The 19,581-nt window shown below is 32.3% G+C and overlaps 3 protein-coding genes across 5 annotated transcripts; 1 reads left to right on the top strand and 2 right to left on the bottom strand.

Annotated features, from left to right (window-relative positions):
- Positions 1-777: 777 nt before the first annotated feature.
- Positions 778-11,700, bottom strand: LOC123680591 (large subunit GTPase 1 homolog). Of its 2 annotated transcripts, none has more exons than XM_045618568.1 (6): positions 11,514-11,700; positions 11,130-11,377; positions 9,799-10,850; positions 8,559-8,758; positions 1,950-2,026; positions 778-948 (listed from the first exon to the last, which is right to left on the bottom strand). In XM_045618568.1, the coding sequence occupies exons 1-6, from the start codon at positions 11,598-11,600 to the stop codon at positions 840-842; spliced, it is 1,773 nt and encodes a 590-aa protein (XP_045474524.1). In that variant the 5' UTR covers positions 11,601-11,700; the 3' UTR covers positions 778-839. The 2 variants fall into 2 exon arrangements, with proteins under 2 accessions (XP_045474524.1, XP_045474525.1); XM_045618569.1 differs by having other exon boundaries at positions 11,130-11,313; positions 11,514-11,654.
- Positions 11,701-11,789: 89 nt separating this feature from the next.
- Positions 11,790-14,665, top strand: LOC123680593 (mediator of RNA polymerase II transcription subunit 9). Of its 2 annotated transcripts, XM_045618573.1 has the most exons (4): positions 11,790-11,925; positions 11,980-12,098; positions 12,157-12,262; positions 13,938-14,665. In XM_045618573.1, exons 2-4 carry the CDS (start codon positions 11,992-11,994, stop codon positions 14,079-14,081), a joined length of 357 nt encoding a protein of 118 aa, XP_045474529.1. In that variant the 5' UTR covers positions 11,790-11,925; positions 11,980-11,991; the 3' UTR covers positions 14,082-14,665. The 2 variants fall into 2 exon arrangements, with proteins under 2 accessions (XP_045474529.1, XP_045474528.1); XM_045618572.1 differs by having other exon boundaries at positions 11,903-12,098.
- LOC123680592 (protein adenylyltransferase Fic) lies at positions 12,389-13,887 on the bottom strand. Its single transcript, XM_045618570.1, has one exon. The coding sequence runs from the start codon at positions 13,719-13,721 to the stop codon at positions 12,405-12,407; it is 1,317 nt and encodes a 438-aa protein (XP_045474526.1). The 5' UTR covers positions 13,722-13,887; the 3' UTR covers positions 12,389-12,404.
- Positions 14,666-19,581: the final 4,916 nt, after the last annotated feature.

Raw genomic sequence — 19,581 nt, 5'->3', positions numbered from 1 at the left:
AGCGAATCAGTAAACACACCAGGTATTCTATGCATCTTAGTTTTTCTATACTGCTTCATTCACAATTTATGTATATATAAATATATCACGTATACCCGTCTTCGATTTGCCAGTGTCGATCATTGCTCCTCTCACATATCGATGATTGGTTATTCATATTATTCGGGTGTCGATCATTGGGACATCTGCGTTGTGTTCTTATTTATTTAATTTAAATTATTTTCACTATTCCATGATTCTCGTTTTTTCTGTACATTGAAACTGAAGTTTCAAAGAATAGGAAAATGTATATTGCAACTACATAAAAATTGTCTCTGTATTAGAAAACCCTTTGTCATTTTCACTAGAACACTATTGTGTCGATAATTGGGACATTTACCTTAATAGATAAAAGTTGTTCCTTGAAGTGTCTATTTTCCCCAGATTGATATCATTTCGTTTATCGCGTGAACAAGAAAGCTATAGATACATGCACAACAGAGTCCAGTAACAATAATCATGGGGAAAGGGTAACGAGAGAATTGTTCATAAAACAAGTAAAAAAGAAGACATACCCTCAAGGAGAAGTGCTAGCCGTATACACGTGTTTCGGGCTTTCGGACCTCATCAGTACCGTGAAAAAGTGTCAGGATGAGCAACACTTGAAGGAAACAACAAACAAACGTTTTTTCTCAGTACTGAATGGCGCCGAAAACCCGAAACACGTGTCTACGGTTAGCAATTCTCCTTGAGGGTATGTCTTTATTTTTTTCAAATGTATAAAGGCCTATAAAAATATTATAAAACAAAAATATCTTATTTATTTTGCAGTAGAACAATATAATATATAATATTACTGATCAGTGCTGATCCAAGTGAGCATAAACTTTTCGCAGTTTCTCTCTCTTATTCTTATTTTTTTGTTTGTTATATTTTTCCCAGGGTTTTTCACAATCTGAATATGCAGCTCTGTAAGATAATAAAAATATTATTATTATTAAATCATATTATATTATTGAATCATTATCTATCTATTCTATACACTTCAATAAAATACAGCTTAGAAATTTAAGAATCCCTAAAGCGTAGGATGCGAAGCTCGCCGAAAATCTTGCCGCCACATTAAATTCGAACAACCAAGCCTTCCTCTGATTCCCCCTGTAGGTCCCTCTATGACGTTTCATAAACAAAACAAAAAAGAAACAATCAGAACAAATTTCGGATTTTATGTAAAATAAAATCAAGAAAAGCACCGACTTGTAGCTTTTGAACTCTTCCCATTCATGAAACCATAGAATTTTACCTTTTATACGAAATGTGATTTTCTTGAGAAAACGGATATACATAGAAGAAAAAATGGGGGAAGAAGGAGAAAAATGGAGTCAGGAGCTTTTGAGAGCTCGTTCATTCATGGACGAATTGCAATCTTTGGGAACCACATAACTATTGAATATAGGTAGATACGTGGTCTCCAAGAGAACAATTGGCACATGAATGACGAGCGCTTAAAAGCTCCTCACTCGTGTCAGTGAGTATTTTCTCTGCTTCTGAAGGCGCGATCAATTCGAAATTTTGCATAAAGCCTGAAGTCAAGCGCGATCCAAGGGGGGGGAAAGTTGTAGTGCTAAAACATCGAAATTTGCCCACCCTGTACATAGGTATTATCAAGATTATTCTTAAATCTCTTGATAATTCAAAAATTTCGATAAGTGATAGCAAATCGATATAAAAAAAATTAATATAGATTTTTATCTATATTAATTAATTAATTTTTTTTTCATTGAAAAAAAATAGTAATAATTCACTATATATTTTGCTTATTCATTGTTAATACTGATGAAAAGTCACATCATATCTAATCACAAGTATTTGATATATCGACTTATTACTTTATTTCAAAAAGATATAACTATGTACTTTCAAATTGACTGTAATTCAAGGTAGATTACAATGAAGAAATTTTTACTTACAAATTTACTTTCTTGCCCATTATCATTGCTCCACTTGCGTCACATCGTTTTTCTCTCTCTTCCACTGTGTCATGGGCCTGCAACACATGATCTACAATTTATTCGTTTCTACAAAATGCAACATTTTCTGAAACTGAACCTGAATGTTTTTGGTTTATTCTTAACAGAAAAGACTAAAAAAACTAAACCACTCAAATTATAAATATATTTCCAATCTAATAATTTTTATTTTTCTAACAAGTGTGGAAAGTGATACTTTTCCGCCAGAGACTGCAGTTGCAAGCTGTCGAGTGCGGAAAAGACACTTTCCACATGAGTTAGGAACAATATCTTTCCTACTAGCGTAAATGAAACACTTTCACGGAGAGTTTTCGTCTTGATACCGTTATAAGAAATTATATAAGAAATGATGCGACTCTTTAATATTTGCGTGCGGAAAAAACCCTCGCTACTCAAGTGAATAGCAGGGCTTTTTCCCGCAGGAATTTGGAAAAGTACTACTTTCCAAACGTCAATGCGTGTGGAGAGTAATACTTTCGAAACGCTAGTAGGAAAAGCTTTTACATATTTTCGAGAACGGTATTCTTAATGATGTTATTTCAGTTACCTATCATCTAACAAAAAGATATGACGTCAGTTCTTATTTTTTGATAGATAAAGCAAAATATGTTCCTCACTCAAAATTCTATTTCTAGTAAATATTGTTTTATGTACCGGGTTTTTCACCATAATTTGACCCCCCCTTCAACTTTGTTACTAAAAGAGGTACAAAAAAATGTCTTCTACAAAAGTTTCACGAAATCGACTAGGGTTTTCTAAAATGATTTCACTAAACGAAAAATATACAGAGTGGGCAACATATTGATGGCAACTTCATTTTTTCAAATGGAACTCCCTGTATATTTTTCTATATTCGACTAGCTCTCTTTCCCCTGATTTCGAATATATAATATATTATATATTCGAAATCAAAAAATTTGTTTGGCCTATCTCTCTTATTCTGAGTACTACAGAGTTTCAAATTTTAAGAACCACCTGGCAAACTAAGTAATCAGTTTTCAAGTGGTAGGCTGCCATAACTCAAAATGCTTTTTTTTGAGTTATATCGTTGGCAACGATATGACAAACGTTTTTTCAGTATAAATTGGAATTTAGATGATTTGGATGCAACTCCATATATCTCCTTGTAACTCCTTGTAGCTTTTTTATTTTTATTGTTCTTCACATAAAGTGAAAATATTTCAAATTTTTCCTCTTTCTGTGCATGTCACGTATGTCGTTACAAACGAGATAACTCAAAAAAGGGCATTTTGAATTATCGTAGCCTTCCACTTGAAAACTGATTACTTAGTTTGCCAGGTGGTTCTTAAAATTTGAAACTATGTAGTACTCATGGGCGCCCGCAGGGGGGGGCCAGGGGGGGCCATGGCCCCCCCTGAGATTTTGAATGCCTCATTTTTCAGCACAACACCCTCAATATTACTTTCTCAATCCAAAGGGCAAGGAAAAAAGGAAAGTAATAGATTCACAACTATTTTCCGGTTTTCAATGGAATTACATACTATACATATAATCCATAATCGGCAGAGGTATTTTTTGAATTGAAAACTTTCTTAGGCGCGTTGAGCACTTCTTGGGTGGAGAAAATTCATGGAACCGAAAGCACTCCATGCGTGTCAATTTGTTTATAAATTCATCTTATACACTGCGTCCGTAACCGTTAAGTATGGAACAAAATTCATTTTTACCTAAACAGACCATTTTAAGAAATAATCCTGAAACACGTCGATTTTTTATTTTAATTTACCGTATTTTAAAATAATAATCTAATATAAAGGGTGAATTACTTTAGAGTAATGACGTCAGCGTCATTTTTCTTTGAAAGGATCACCCCAATTTGTCTCAATTTTCCGATTACTCTGGCTGAGCAGATTCCAAAAATGTATCACATATTGATTCCAATTGGTACATGGTGGACAAAAATACAATAGTTTTGTGTGTGCTCATAAAGTGACGCGTAACATTCTTTATTAGTTAAATTAACAATATTATCAAAAATACGGCAATTGGTTTGAATTTAACACCCTGTAGTTTGTTACATTTTTAGATTAATAAAAATGTATAAAAATAAGAAATAATTCCTTTCATATTCTGTCTGCTACACCACAAGTACCAAACATGTTTGGAAACAGCTCATTTTTATTAGTCTAAAAATTTAACAAACTACAGGGTGTTACATTCCAACCAATTAGCGCTAGACAATATGTATTGTTAATTTAACTAATAAAGAATATTATGCGTTATTTTACGAAACTATTGTATTTTTGTCCACCCTGTACCAATTCTAGTGATCTTTTGAAATTCAGAGTAGACGCTGGTGATAAATATAAATACAGAAATAGAAAGAAACGGAATACTGATGTCGCCTACGACAATCATGGACGCCTTATCGTTTTTCAATAATTTTCATTTTGCCCCCCCTGAGAAAAATTTCTGCGGGCGCCCATGGTAGTACTCAGAATAAGAGAGATAGTGGTCTAGACGTGACGATATAACTAAAAAAAAAGCATTTTGAGTTATGGCAGCCTACCACTTGAAAACTTAAAATTTTTCAGGCTAGGTTCAGATCTCGAATGCCACAGTTCTTTGATGGGCAAAATCTGTGCAGAGTTTCCGTAAATATGACCGTTCAATTTTTTTTCCAATTTTATCAATTTCGGAACTACACCTTCGATCCAAATTAAAATTTGTAATTGGATGCAGAATGACAATTTTGAGCCTCGTGCAATCTGAATGATAGAAAATTTAAGAAGAATAATCCGATAATGGAGACTGTAAAAACTTTATCCCGAGATGGAAACAATGCCACACGAAAGAATGCTTTCCAGCTTAGGGCTGGGAATCATGAATGAATGATTTGAATATTCGAATAATCATTGAATAATTATTCGAATAATTGCATTTTGCATTATTCGAATAATCATGAATATTCACTGAATAGTTGAATAATCAATGACTACTTTTCTATTCATGAATAATCGAGTATTCACTGAATAGTTGAATAATCAATGACTACTTTTCTATTCATGAATAATCAGTGAATAGTCGAGTATTCACTGAATACTTGAATAATCAATGACTACTTTTCTATTCATGAATAATCAGTGAATAGTTGAGTATTCACTGATTATTCAGTGAATAGTTTTCTATTCAGTGAGTAGTTGGATATTTATGAAGTTACGAATGAAAGTTTGAATGATCACTTGACTCACTATTCAGGAATGATTGAAACAAGGTTTTGTGATTCATTACGGACAAATCGTTTTATTAATATTAAAATTACTGGAAATTACATAATATTGAAATTGATAGATACAATTGGGTAATTCTTTACTTTAACGCCCCCTCGTATTTTTCACTTTTTTGTTATTTTTCATTGAAAATGTGCATTTTACAATGATTCTTGATGGTTTGAAATTATCCATTTAATAGTAGTAGAAAAAGGTATTTACCCAAAGAAAAATTAATAAAATTTGGATTTCATCAATGAAAAAATATAAAAATGGAATATAAGATTCTAACATATGAATTCAGCAATAAAGAGTTCTAATAATAATAATATAAGATTCTACATTCGAAAATGTAATCTTGCCTTCCTATTCCGTATGCATTGCTATTTATAGACATTGCTCTATTTCAGTGGTCAAATATTGTTTTATGTATTCTGAATTTCGAACTGACGAATCTTTATATTCTTTTAAATCTATGGTCTTAAAATGTACATACATCGACTGAAGTAACATCCTTCCCTAACAAAACTGAATCAGAAAACAAATTTTTTTGAAAATTCCGTATAATTGATCACAAAGTGTATTCTTGAAGAATTTAATGTTCTCAGAATCCGCTTGATCATTATTTTTGTACCTCTAGACCCGTAAAGGATCTATATAGATTGTATTGTCCCAGCGAAGGTTTTACTGCGTCTGTTTAAGGATCTATTGTATTTTGTACGTTGTCATGTGATAAAAAAATCTCTGTATTTACCAAACGACAATTTGATTATAAAAATGGGACAATTTTTTCGGTAAAACCAGAATACTCCCGACTTTTCCAGAAATAACGAACGTTTTTACATTTATGCATCAGATTATAGTAAACTTTGTTCAATATTACCTGTTCGATCTAGATCTGCTAGATCTTAAAGAAGATCTAGTCCAATCATGGCTGACTAGGTTTATTGAGTAGAATATTCGAATAAGTATTAACTGAATAATCATTGAATATTTTTAATATTTCTTGAATAAACATTTATATCATAAGAGCACAGAAAATATTCGATTATACATCGAGTCACGAGAGTCACTCGACTGGTGAATGACAATTTATTTGTTTGGATTCCGAACACTGACAGGAGAACCAAAAATGGCGGTGTGTGACGTCACACTAATAGAGTGTATATGGCGAGAGGCAAAACACCAAAACGATTATACCACGTCGCAAAGGGTATATCCACTCATCAAAACGCTCGGATTTTATTGGTTCATTAAAACATGAGTTTAATCACTGAATATTCATTGAATAATCACTGAATAATCATTGAATAATCACTGAATAATCATTGAATAATCACTGAATAATCATTGAATAATAATTGAATAATCATTGAATAATCACTGAATAATCAACGAATAGTTGAATATTCATGACTACTCATGATAAATCAAGCATGAATATTTGTTTGAATGAATTATTCGAATAATCGAATAAATTTATGGATGAATATTCGAATACAAAAAGGCGAAAAAGTCCCGGCCCTATTCCAGCTCCAAGCCGCTGCTTCAAAAGATGCTTTTTTTATTGGCCTTGCTTTAATAGAAAAATAATCAACTTTGTTACAGCCTGTGGTGAAGGTTCTCCAATCCAAGCCTTAATATATTCAGGGCTTCACAGCACATTAAAAAATTTTTGCAAATGATCAAAACTCACCGTGACGATGCAGAAAAAGTAACTGAGGAAATAATGAAAGATGCCTTTACTAACGCCGGAAAGCTCGGACTAGAAAAAAAATTAGAGGTACTGCCCCGGACTATCGAAAGACAAATTCACAGGAGCAACCAACCAGCCACTAGCCCATCTGTGTACTGGAGAAGGTCTATAATTATTCCTTACTTAACACTGCATTACTTGCACTGTGAAGAGATCATTCAGCACCCTGCGAAGAATTAAGACTTAGCTAAGGAGTTCTATGATTAAGAGTCGACTTAACGGTTTGGCGATGATGAGCATTCATCGTGAAGCACTTAGAAGAATTCAACAACAGGGCAGTTAAAAAACTTTTTTTATTTGATTGTATTTAGTAAAATAAATTTGATATGATATATTCAAAATTTGAGTTTCATTAAATTATCAGCTGGTAAAACGTGATATCATTATATCAATATAGAGAGAGAGAGAGAGAGAGAGAGAGAGAATGATTTTGTTTTGTTTGCTTGTTTTCAAGTAGTAACATGAGTTTATGAATCAATTTACCAGATCTGAAAGTCAAAATCGAACCAAACGCAAGAATCGAAATTTGATTATGTATTACTATTTGCCACCGTATTCGAAACCCAAGCACCACAATCCATCCTGGTACCATATTAATGATTATTAGAACCGAGAACCAGATGTTCTCAAGAAAATCGGAAAACTCTTGAGAATCGCAAAGTCTCGAGAAAAATATTTGAATATTTATATTTATAATTAATGATAAGATGACGAGTTGGAAGAAAATATGAAATATCTTGGAGTCCTCATCGATAACCAATTGAAATGGGAAAGTTATATAACTCATGTCAACCGAAAACTCAACAGCACCTGTTATACAACCAGAGTCCTGTCCAAATATTTGAACCAAGAAACTTCAAAAACCATTTACCATGCAAACTTTGAATCTCATAGATCTCTATAGAATTATATTCTATGGAAGCAATAGCGAAACTTAGCACCTCTTCATTACTCAAAAAGGAACCTTGAGACTACTTGCCAGGATCAACTATAGACAATTCTGTAGGGGTAAATTCAAAGAAAATAAAATCTTGACTGTGTAGGGGGTATATATTCAGGAATGTGTCCTCTTCCTATACCAAAATAAACATTTACTTGAAGCATACCTTCCACAAGCAGTTCGAAACACCAGAACACAGGACTATAATTTCACAAAGTACATATTAATCCTGACAGAAAAGGGAGCATTTTACAGTTGTATAAATAATACAATAAATTACCCAGGTCTGCTAAACTAAGCAAAAATTTGAAACTTGAACCGTATATCAACAAATTTTTAGGCTGAGCATTCCAAATTGACGTTTATTAATAATAATAATAATCTTTATTGTTGACCCTTAAACAGCAAAAACATTACTGGCACCATGGCCTATTAATTATATTACTATTTGAAACCATTTTGTTTTTTATTGTGTTTAATGTTGCTGAAATGTAATATTTACATAATAAAAACATATTATTATTATACCCACTGCCTTATGCTGATAGGATGATGTTGAATAATATATTAGGAACAATTTCTACCTAATATTCATTTAGTTTGTAATTCATCTTATTACTTACCCCTAGAGTTCTCAGTGTTTTCGCTGGAATATGTTTAGGGAATTGTCTTCTCTTTTCCGGCCAAGAATGAAAAGATTCCTTGGGTATATCAGGTGGTGCATAACAATACAAGAGCTTGCCCTTTTGAAAATCTTTCAAAATATATCTTGCTGCTCGTGCATTATCTGGCTGACCATTCGCAGTCATAAATCCTCTGAAATCTTAAAAAGAAATATCAACACGAATCGTTCTTAACAAATATTTCAATATACAGCTTCAACACCATGCACAGTCTCAAAAAAATAAATAAAAAAAGGTCAATAATATAGAGGTTCTTCAAAAAAGAAGCTGAAACTCAGGAATGAGATTTCGATAGTACTAGGTTCAAAATCCAAGGTAATATGTATTACTTGATTTTTGAAGGACATGAAATAATTAGCATGTAAAATTCATTTCTCATGTTGTCACTGACCGAATGGTTAGTAAACATATTTGAACTCATCTTATTTGTTACTTACTCATTTCAATACCATTGAAAAATATTGAATCTTAGAAAAACATTAGGTACTGGTCCTTTATTGGAAGTGAATTGAATAATTAAATGTCTTTTCTGAATCTCAATTTAGAAGTTCATCCCACTCAATATTTTACTAGCACAAATAAAATTAGAGTAAGACTATGTGAGTCTTCTATAATAGTCCAGTTTGTTGTGAAGCCAATGATAGTCTATCTTGTTTTTTTTATTTGTGTGCAAAGGAAGGTGAGGAGAGGCGGGAGTTTGTTATGTTATTATGCGTATGATTCTGAAAGTAACTAAAGATAAATATACTTTTGCTAATAGTGGGCATCCACAAATATCTGAAAATGTCAAAACTATGCAGTTTCAATGGTAACATTTTGAGGTGAATAAAAACAAGCTATAGCTTTCGAAAAGATATGGAAAAGGCATCTAAATGTATTTCGTCGAAACAAGAAAGATAATCTTTGATTTGCTTTCAAAATTCATCTCCCCTTTCCCACAAATCAAAACAAAGATAGAATATTGACTTCAAAATAACCTGTAATACATATTATAGAGTCTAGGCCAATCGGGAAATCTGGTGACATCTGGGTCAGTAACAATAGATCGGTTTCTCTCTTATGAACAACCCAACATCGATGACAACCAAATGAATATAGGGGCTATATTCTTATTGGTCTATGGTTGCTCTTTGTTGAAGCCTTATTTTTTTTTTTAAATTAATATTTGTGTGTTACTTACATGCATATGCATTCAATACTTCTTCTGCAGTTGGTGGTTTATCTAATTCCTCACTTAATTTTGGTATCATAATATTATATGTATCTTCTATAACATGTCTTGGAATAAGACATGCAACTAATGTTATGGGAGGCACATGATTCCTCATCTCATCAATTCTTAAAATACCATTTATCACTAAATCTGCTTTTGTGGAAGCAAAAGAAGGCATAACCAATCCAGGACAATCGCATAATAAAATATCAGTATCCAAATAAATGGTTTGAAAATACTTTGTTTTACCAGCAGTACTAGAAGTAGAAACTTTTTTTTCGTTCAATAAAGAATTCAAAGTTGAACTTTTACCAACATTTGGATATCCCACAAAACCAATAGTTGTTATATTTTCTTTTACTTTTGGGCCTGTATGAATAGTTCGGAATAATTCTATCAGTTGCTTTTGGGAGAATATATTACTCGAGTTAATACTGCTATCATCACAGTTATCTTCAGGAATTGTTAGAGTACTTAATATTTCATCAAGTTTTTCTGCAGTTTCTCCTACAGCAATTTCCAAGTTTTTGAGTTTTTCCTCAATGTCCTTTACAGGTTCCTGTTTCACAGATTCAGATTCTTCATCATCATTTGATTCTTCGCTTTGATTGTTAGAATGATTTTCCAATTCTTTTTCTAAAGTTGCTGAAAAAAATATGGCTCTCACATTGATAGATGAAAAATAATTAGCCCACGATTTTCTTTGTGCTTCAGTTAGAAAATCAGCTTTATTTACTAACAGCAAATTAATTTTATTTTCTGAAACTTCCTTAACATATGCTTCAAGGTCTTCACAGCGAAAAAGGAGTGGATTTCTCGCATCCACTATTTGAACAATAACATCACTTCTTTCTATAGTCCTCCATAGCTGTCTCCAAAATTCCAATTGCTTTTCGAATGGAGTCATTACTACATCATTACTTTGTTGGAAGAGTGCTAGAGATCTTCTCCATTCCAAAAAACCATCTTTTTCTTTTTCATCTAATTCTTCCGGAGAGGTTTCTGCACTCCATTTAGGCCTGGATATTTAAAAAGATAATATGTATGATATTATTGAATTATTGTTATTAAAATGTTGCATTGAAATTAATTTATTGATTTATATTAAATATGTGAAATCTAGCCAAAGAAATAGCTAAAATATGCTTGTGTATTCCAATAGAATAATAAATCTGATGATTAGATTAGATAACTGGTTTGATTTAATAAAATTATACTCTGTACCAGCAAATTTTTGCTACTTAAGGGTTAAGAATACATTTAACTTAATATTATATTATTATATTTATATTTTTTACCTTCTAGGAATTCTTAAAAACTGTTTGTTATCTTCATGAAAATTCTTTATTCTTGTTGTATCTTCATTTGAGAGACCAACTAAATATGCATCTGGAGCAACAGTCTTGCAATTGAGTTTTTCTGCTTTAAATTCAGTTCTGGCTAACTCAGCTACTGACATAAATTCTTGAAGAGAAGATTCTTCTGTAACAGATTGGAGATTGAGCCGTCCCCATTCATATCCATCTTTAAGCTCTGTAGTATATAACTAAAATACTTTGTAATGGTATAATCTGAATAGAAGAATTATAGGTTGGGTCTAAATAATCAGTAACACGAGTATAAAACCATGAAGGCCATACTTGAAATTAAACGAGTGAAGGACTTGGACATAATTTAATTACCTTCGATTTATCTCCACGTTGTTGATTCCTAGGATTAATTTTTTTCTGTATAGCTTTTCCTAAATTAGTCTTGTTTTTTCCAGTCATTTTCAGACACAACTAATGAATAGTTGATTAAAAGTAAAAACCTAAAAACACAATATCAACATAACCTGTCAGTTAAACCGTTTGAACCTTTTTGGTTAGAATAAGAGAATATAGAAGACTGTACCTTTTCTGTTTTCTTCTTCGTTAACCGTTTCTTCCTTAGAGACTAGTCAAACTTCATTATTTGCACCAATATTTCATAGAGAAACATATCATTCTATAAAAAAATTCATTATTCAGTTCAGTGTTAGTTTTTTGTGTTTATTCTATAGTTCAGAACATAAAATTTACTAGAAGTAAATATCAATAAAAATTCTGGGTTGAGGTTAGTAAGAAAGTACTTTTTGGCAGTCTATCGGTAATTTAGTGTTATTTTTAGTGTTTATTTACCATGGAAATAAACGAAGTGAGTCAAACTAGTCAGGATAGTACCAAACCAATAGCAGCAGAGGAGTTCAATTTTGAATTCCTTCCAATAATATACGCAATAATACGCAGGTAAAAACATGTTATGTTATCTAATAATTTATATAATCAATGATATTTTCCTAATTAGAATTGAAAAAGATCATCACGATACTGCTGCTAAGACGAAGGAATCTCAGGAGTGCGCACAAAAAGTACTAGAACTCCAGAAGCATCTAGACCAAGCACGAGCTCAGGTAATTTAATAATGACTAGATGCAAGATTCACCTCTGTTTATTCTTTAGAAATTTGACTAATTTCATCAATATTGTGATGTAAAGAGATGTATTTGAAAGTTAAGGTTTATAATGAAATTCGAGGATACTTTATTTGAATGTTTAATAATTTATTATTTCTTTTTCAACATTTCCAATTGACATAACTTCAGTTCCATACATATACATATCAAGAATTTGGATCGTACATTGTGCAATAAACCTAACAAATGGCCTCACATCCCCCAAATTAGCAGCATTCAAAGCATCATAGTATTTTTCCCTCTGATCTTTCAAAACCATTACAGGAGGGTATCCTGCCCGAATAAGTATTAAATTCATAACTAAACGACTTGTACGACCATTGCCATCGTGAAATGGATGAATATCCACCAATTTATAATGTGCTAATGCAGCATAACGAACTGGATGCAATTGTTGAGCTTCTTCAGAGTTTAACCAATATTCATAGGCTTCCATTAATGAAGGAAGTTCTTTAGGCGGAGGAGGAATGTGCTTTCCAATGAAGACTTTCTCATTACGAAATCGACCTGATTTGACTGGATCTACATGACCCATTGCTCGTCTATGAATTCCTAATATATCATTGACACTAATGTAGTTTTTTCTAGTTAACAATTTTACATATTTCATAGCTAACTGGAGTCCTATTACTTCATTATGTTCAATGATACTTTTACCTGAAACAACTTGCCCTGTTTCAAGTAAATATTTCAATTGATCAATAGTCATTGTATTTCCTTCAATGCCAACAGTGTGATATATATGTAAAAAATATGCTTGCTTCTTAATACTATCAAATGAGTTCTTACTGAACATTTCCTTCAAATTATCTCTTTTATTATCAATCATTTTCAACATTTCTAAATCCAATTTATCTACAACTTGTGCTGTCCTTCTTCTATTCATAAGAGCAGCTGGGTGATCTGGAGAATATGTGAGAGCCTTAAAATATAATTCATCTGCTGTGACCACATCTTTCTGAGTTTTTTCTAGAAATTCTCCATATTTGTTAAGTACATCTGCATCTGATGGTGCCATTGCTGCTGCATGTTCAAATAATTTCATTGCTTTATTTATTTTACCTGTGATGTGAAAGGCAAGAGCAGCTTGTAGTGTATTATGAACTTCTGTCTCAGTTGCTTGTTCTCTAGTATTTTCATGCAATTTTGGAGGATCTAAAACATCACTCAAACCCTGTAATATAGTATCATCCTCTAGGGAATAATAACTAAGACTTGTATCATCTGTTGGTATGAAATCATCAAATAAGGGAGGATCGTATCTTATTACAGGTTCTTTGAAATACTTGATGGAATAATAATGCTGCAAAGATGTTAGAATTGCACACAATACTGAAACAATAACGGATGTTATTATGATAAAACTATTCATTTCACAATACTGATATATGTGCATATTTCATTTTGCCAATTTTTAAAACTCTACGTAATTTCTTATTGTTGAAAACGTCATTGAATCTCTTCCATCTTCTTCGTTTTACAATATTCACGGATACGTATGCCATAACGTGAGCATTTCATATTGAAAATATTGAAAACTGGAATGTTTGACATTGACAGTTCATCATTTCATCTGTCGTTGAATAAACCCACTAATTTTTCTTCTTTACAGATATATCAGTTACGTGGAATCGACTATAATAAGGAACAACAGTTATCGAATTTGGAATCTTTGAAGATTCAATTAAAACTGAAGCAAGAATTATTGCAAAAATATCGATATATGCATCCTTACGATTCTATGACGTCCAAATAGACCTGTCAAGTATCAAGTCATAGATAAATAAAATAAAAAATATAAAAATGATTAGGTTTCTAATAAGACTTCTTGCAAATAATGAACAATTAGTACAAAAATTAAGTGAATCATATCCCATGAGAAGAGCAGCCCAAATTATTGTGAGACTTGCATATAGTGGAAAATATTACATTGAAGCTCAGCAATGGGACAAAAAGATGAACCCAGAACAATTCAGAAGTTTTATGAAAGATATTGCTAGAAATTTTCAAAACCAGATTAAAGAAGCTCAAGAAGAAATTAAGCGAAAAATGAAATAAACTTTCTCCCTGTTATTCATGATATGTATGTGTAAGATAAAAAATGTTTTCCATGAAGAAAGTTTGAGAATATCTAAGTTCGAATGAGATTTTATATACAAATGAAGAACTACTACAAACTTAATGGAATTTTTGTTTTTTGGCCAATGTGTTTTTATTTTCTCTTTAGGTTTCATCAATTTTGTGAAATTACTTAAATCTCACTTTATAATATTCACATGATTGAATAGTAATTTCAATGAAAATACTGTTATAATTTCATAAACCTAAAGTCTAATAATATGCATATTTGTTCTTCAATTTTCCAGTAAAATATTTTATCCTCATCTATTAAATATGTAGAACAGGGTTCAATAATACAAAATATCGCAATTCTTGTTGAAAAACAATTATTTTAATTTTTTCATCATTCTATAAAATACATTGAAAAATATAAGCATACTTTTATCTCTCATATTATTTCAAAATATACTTGCAACTAGATACAACCAGATTGTGCAGTGGTTCTCCTCAACTAGAATAAACAAATTTTATTCCTATTTCATTAAAATTTAATGTTTAAACAAATAAAGAAGCAGATAAATTACATTATTTATGCCTTATGCCATCTTGATGAATGAGAAAATAAGTTGAATTCATTAAACTACAATCTTTGAAAATAATATAATGTTCCATGAGGTAACTAGAATCCTATTGCATAATCATTTTCCATAAATTCTAAGCCTCAACTAGAAACATCCTATTGAATATTCAAGTATATATTCGTGAAGATGCTGAATTAATTCTTCAAACCTTACAATTCAATTTAGAGCTGTTTGTTTGAGTAAGTATCTAGAAACTAAAGTAGGGAATATAATAACTGAATAGGAGAAAAATATGATCCTAAAAAAAATTTTCATATTTTACAATAAAGTACAAGATTTCCATTTGATCAGATCTGTTATAGTTTAAGAAACATTGGGAGAATGAAATATTTAATCAAAAGGTGAATCAGTGAAATCAAGGGATTGATTTCACCCATTCATGAATTTGTTTTTCATAAAGACCTTAACTTATTAGACAAATATCGAGTTTTTTTTGGGATATTTAGAGATATTTGTAGAGCAGCTTTCAGAGTTTAGAAACGCTGGACAGTCATGAGTTAGAAGTAACTCCATCCAGTGATGCTGTATAATGTATACACTGTGCCCATAAAGTATGGAACAAATTCATTTTTAGCTAAACAGACCATTGTAAGAAATAATCCTGAAACACGTCGATTTCTTATTTTAATTAGCCGTATTTTAAAAAGATAATCTTATATACAGGGTGAATTGCTTTCGAGTAATGACGTCACCGTAATTTTTTTTTAAATGGAACACCCCATTTTGTCTCAATTTTCCGATTACTTTAGCTGAGCTGATTCCAAAAATGTATCACATATTGATTCCAATTGGTACAGGGTAGACAAAAATAATGAATTAAATCTAAGCAATAATTAAAACATTCACGAATACCAAAAATATTGTAGTACGAAACTGTCATTGAACACCAATAAATTACTAAACAAATAATGACATTTCACAAAAAACTAGACGACTGGTTTTTTTTTAATTGATAAGAAATAATTTTTTTCATATTCTGTCTGCTAGACCCCCAAGTAACAAACATGTTTGGAAACAGCTTATTTTTATTAGTCTAAAAATGTAACAAACTATAGGGTGTTACATTCAAACCAATTGCCGCTAGACAATAAGTATTTTTCATAATATTGTTAATTTAACTGATAAAGAATGTTACGCGTTACTTTTATGAGCACACACAAAACTATTGTATTTTTGTCCACCCTGTACCAATTGGAATCAACATGTGATACATTTTTGGAATCGGCTCAGCTAGAGTAATCGGAAAATTGAGACAAAATGGGAGTGTTATTTAAAAAAAATGACAGTCACGTCATTACTCGAAAGTAAATTCACCCTGTATATTAGATTATTATTTTGAAATACGGTAAATTGAAATAAAAAATCGACATGTTTCAGGATTATTTCTTGAAATGGTCTGTTTAGCTAAAAATGAATTTGCTCCATACTTTACGGCACAGTGTGTATGATGGTATCTATATACACATTTAAAATTTTATTTTTGCACATATCTCCAAAACTGCAGCTCCAATTGTGTGGAAATATGTTACAGAATGAATTAAAGACTTACCGCTAGGGTCGTATTACTTGAATCTAAATGAGACAAATCATAGTGGACACGTGGCGTGGGCGACCGCACACGGGCTCGCTCTCCAAAGAATATATCGGATAAATAATATAGTAATGCTAATAAAATTAACCTTTATGACCTATGATAATAAAAAATGTACGTGAAAATAATAAAATAAGAATGACCCGATTCAAATCTCAGTAAAAACTAAATAAATAAATCCCTGAAAAATTTGCACTTCCCCGTCTACCAATAATATAGAAAGTTAATAAACTCAAACATACCGACAGTAACTTACAGTACCATAATTAATTCTGCAATTTTAGTTGGAACATGAATACGAGGAATTGCTCTGAAATTGATTGGTTATCATTATTATTATTACATTGGATACAGAGTTGAGTATAAAACTATAAAAGTGTTAACAAAATAAAACCTAATGTGAAAAAATAACACCAAAACAATTCAGGAAAAACAATACATACTGAAACATCCGATATATGAAAATATATTTGACCTTATTCAAGAACTCTTGTCCACCAGAAGTCGAACCCATTCTTGAACACGTTCACCGACGCAGCTCCAACAAAATCATGCGTTAGTTGATTCCAACAGGCGAAAACTCGGAAGAAAACCAAACACAGGTTGACGATCACAAGCGAGGATAGATGACTCAATGAGTGGCATAACGTAATCAAGTTAGACCTCAATTTTTTGAGGACGGTATTTTGATTATCGAAGGGATTCCCTTTCTGTATTTAATAGTCAGGTCAGTCTCCCCAGAAGAACGTTTTTTTTCAAGCACCTTGCGAAGGTCCTGAAGCTGCTTAATTTGCCGTGGCGTCTTATCATCATCTATTGAAATCCTCCTGTAATTCTCAAAGGCAGCAAGGACCTGTCTGTGACGTAGGATATTGGCAGGTACCGCCGGGTTCGAAAACTCTACCTTAACCAATCTGGGCGCCCCCTGTCGCAAATTACCGAGTATTCTGGTCGCGATCACATTGCAGGGTGAGCCGTCCCTGATCTTCGAAAGAATATCAAGAATTAAAGCTTTATCTGTTGTAACATCTACAGACTCAGGAACATTTCGGACAATGAGATTGTGAGCTCGCTTAACAAGATCCAGTAACTCGACTGGATTAACGTACAATGAAGAGCCATCGGCTCCAGTTGCCGCTGCCGAGGTGGAAGAACCAGCGATATCTTTCAAGGTCAACACTTCACTCTTCAATATGAGGCTAGCTTTCTCCAACACCACGACATCAACCGATCCCAACTGATTCTTCAACCCCGAGACGTCCTCCCTCAAAACTGAATGGGAAGCTTTAAGGACACTGAGCTCACCACTGCATTGCTGCAATGATGATGCATGCTGCTTAATTCAACATTTTGCCATGTGCCTCTACACTTCTTACACAGCTGCTCAGTTTATCTGAAAGCTCTTTCTGTGCCTGCTTAATTTCAGCAATTTCTCCAGCGATACCGTCGAGGATAGACAATCTGGACAAAACCATGTCCAACTGATTCGATGAACCAGCGTTTGGGACTCCGCCACACCTGTCTTACTTCGAAGCGGACGGGGATTATTGCTTTGCTGGCTGGACATTATTAGGATGATCGAACTTCGAATAATAAAAAAAGGATAAAAAACAAAGGATACACGCTTCACTGAGCCGAGGCCGATCGGTGAGACTTAAATAAAAGTACAAGGTGGGCCTAGGATGAGAATAGGATAAAAGAAAACAGAGGATCAAAAACACAGGTGAAAATAAACAATAAGTAAGGATCTTTTCATCTTGTTGAACATTGATTCGAGAGAGGCGATAAAGCACTGAAGAAACATTCATATATCATATATTCGAAAGACAAAAAAGGCAAGGCTAGTCGATTAGTGATTGTAGTGATTACTTCATTTCAAATACCAAAGGCAACACAAACAAAGTTTTGAAATAATAAGTAGTGGTGTGTGAAGTTAATTATTAAATTTCTAATCAAAATATACAAACAGCTCATAACAAATACTGTTTCTATTACCTACGAATAAAATGGACACTTAGCTCCTTTAAAACCGATTTTAACAAAGATTTTGGAACAGGTGAATACAACCAGCAAAATCTTGCAATCTATATACTTGAACGTTTTATGGTGCCTGTAAAACCATTGTATAAAGAATAGATTCTATTCTATAATATGTAGTACAAAGGGTATACAAAATTACATATCCATGTCCTAGACTTATGGATGTCCATTCAACATGACGTTCGGAATTGAGCCTGACATAAAACGGACATCTATTGGAGGTCATGTGCGCTGTGAGAGCACAAGTTGTTCAGAATTGTCTGAAATGCATTTTGCGAGTGTAAATGTTTGTATGTATATAGCGTATCATGAAGAATTAGAAACAAGAGGAGAGTCCTCATCGGCCTTATCTCTGGTGTCAGTATGACACTCGTAGCGTACAGAGTTTCATTTTAGAGATTTGCAACATGGATACTTCTGAGTATCCTATACTATCGGTCATCAATACTTTTTGCACATCTCTATTTCATTTTCTTTAAACCTTACATTTGAGCATTTTGCAGGGCCAGAAACGTCATTCTAAAAAAAAATTATTCGCATCAGCGAGGATATGGTTGGGCGATTCATTTTTGCTTATCCTGTTCAACAAGTTCCTTGTAGTCCAACAGTTTTGAATATTTTTCATTGTTTCAAAAAATCTGGTTTCATTAACGTATGTATGTAATGTCGATAAAATCGGTTGATTTTAATTTATTGATTTATAATTTAAGAATTTTTTTGGGCTTGAGGCTAATTGATATTAGAAATTTTCAAATAGTTGTTGTATTATATCCTCGAATACAACAGTAATTAACATAAAAATATGAATTCAGATAATCTAGACCAAATCATTTCAAACAAGCCTACTTGTTTCCCTCTGCACTCAATGTGATGTTGAAAAGGGAATTGTTCAAATGACTGTATCATACTGATCTAATATGAGG

Source organism: Harmonia axyridis, chromosome 5, assembly GCF_914767665.1.
Source record: "Harmonia axyridis chromosome 5, icHarAxyr1.1, whole genome shotgun sequence".
NCBI lineage: Eukaryota > Metazoa > Arthropoda > Insecta > Coleoptera > Coccinellidae > Harmonia > Harmonia axyridis.
The sequence above is the reverse complement of the archived record's forward strand: the minus strand, read 5'-3'. Positions and strand labels throughout refer to the sequence as shown.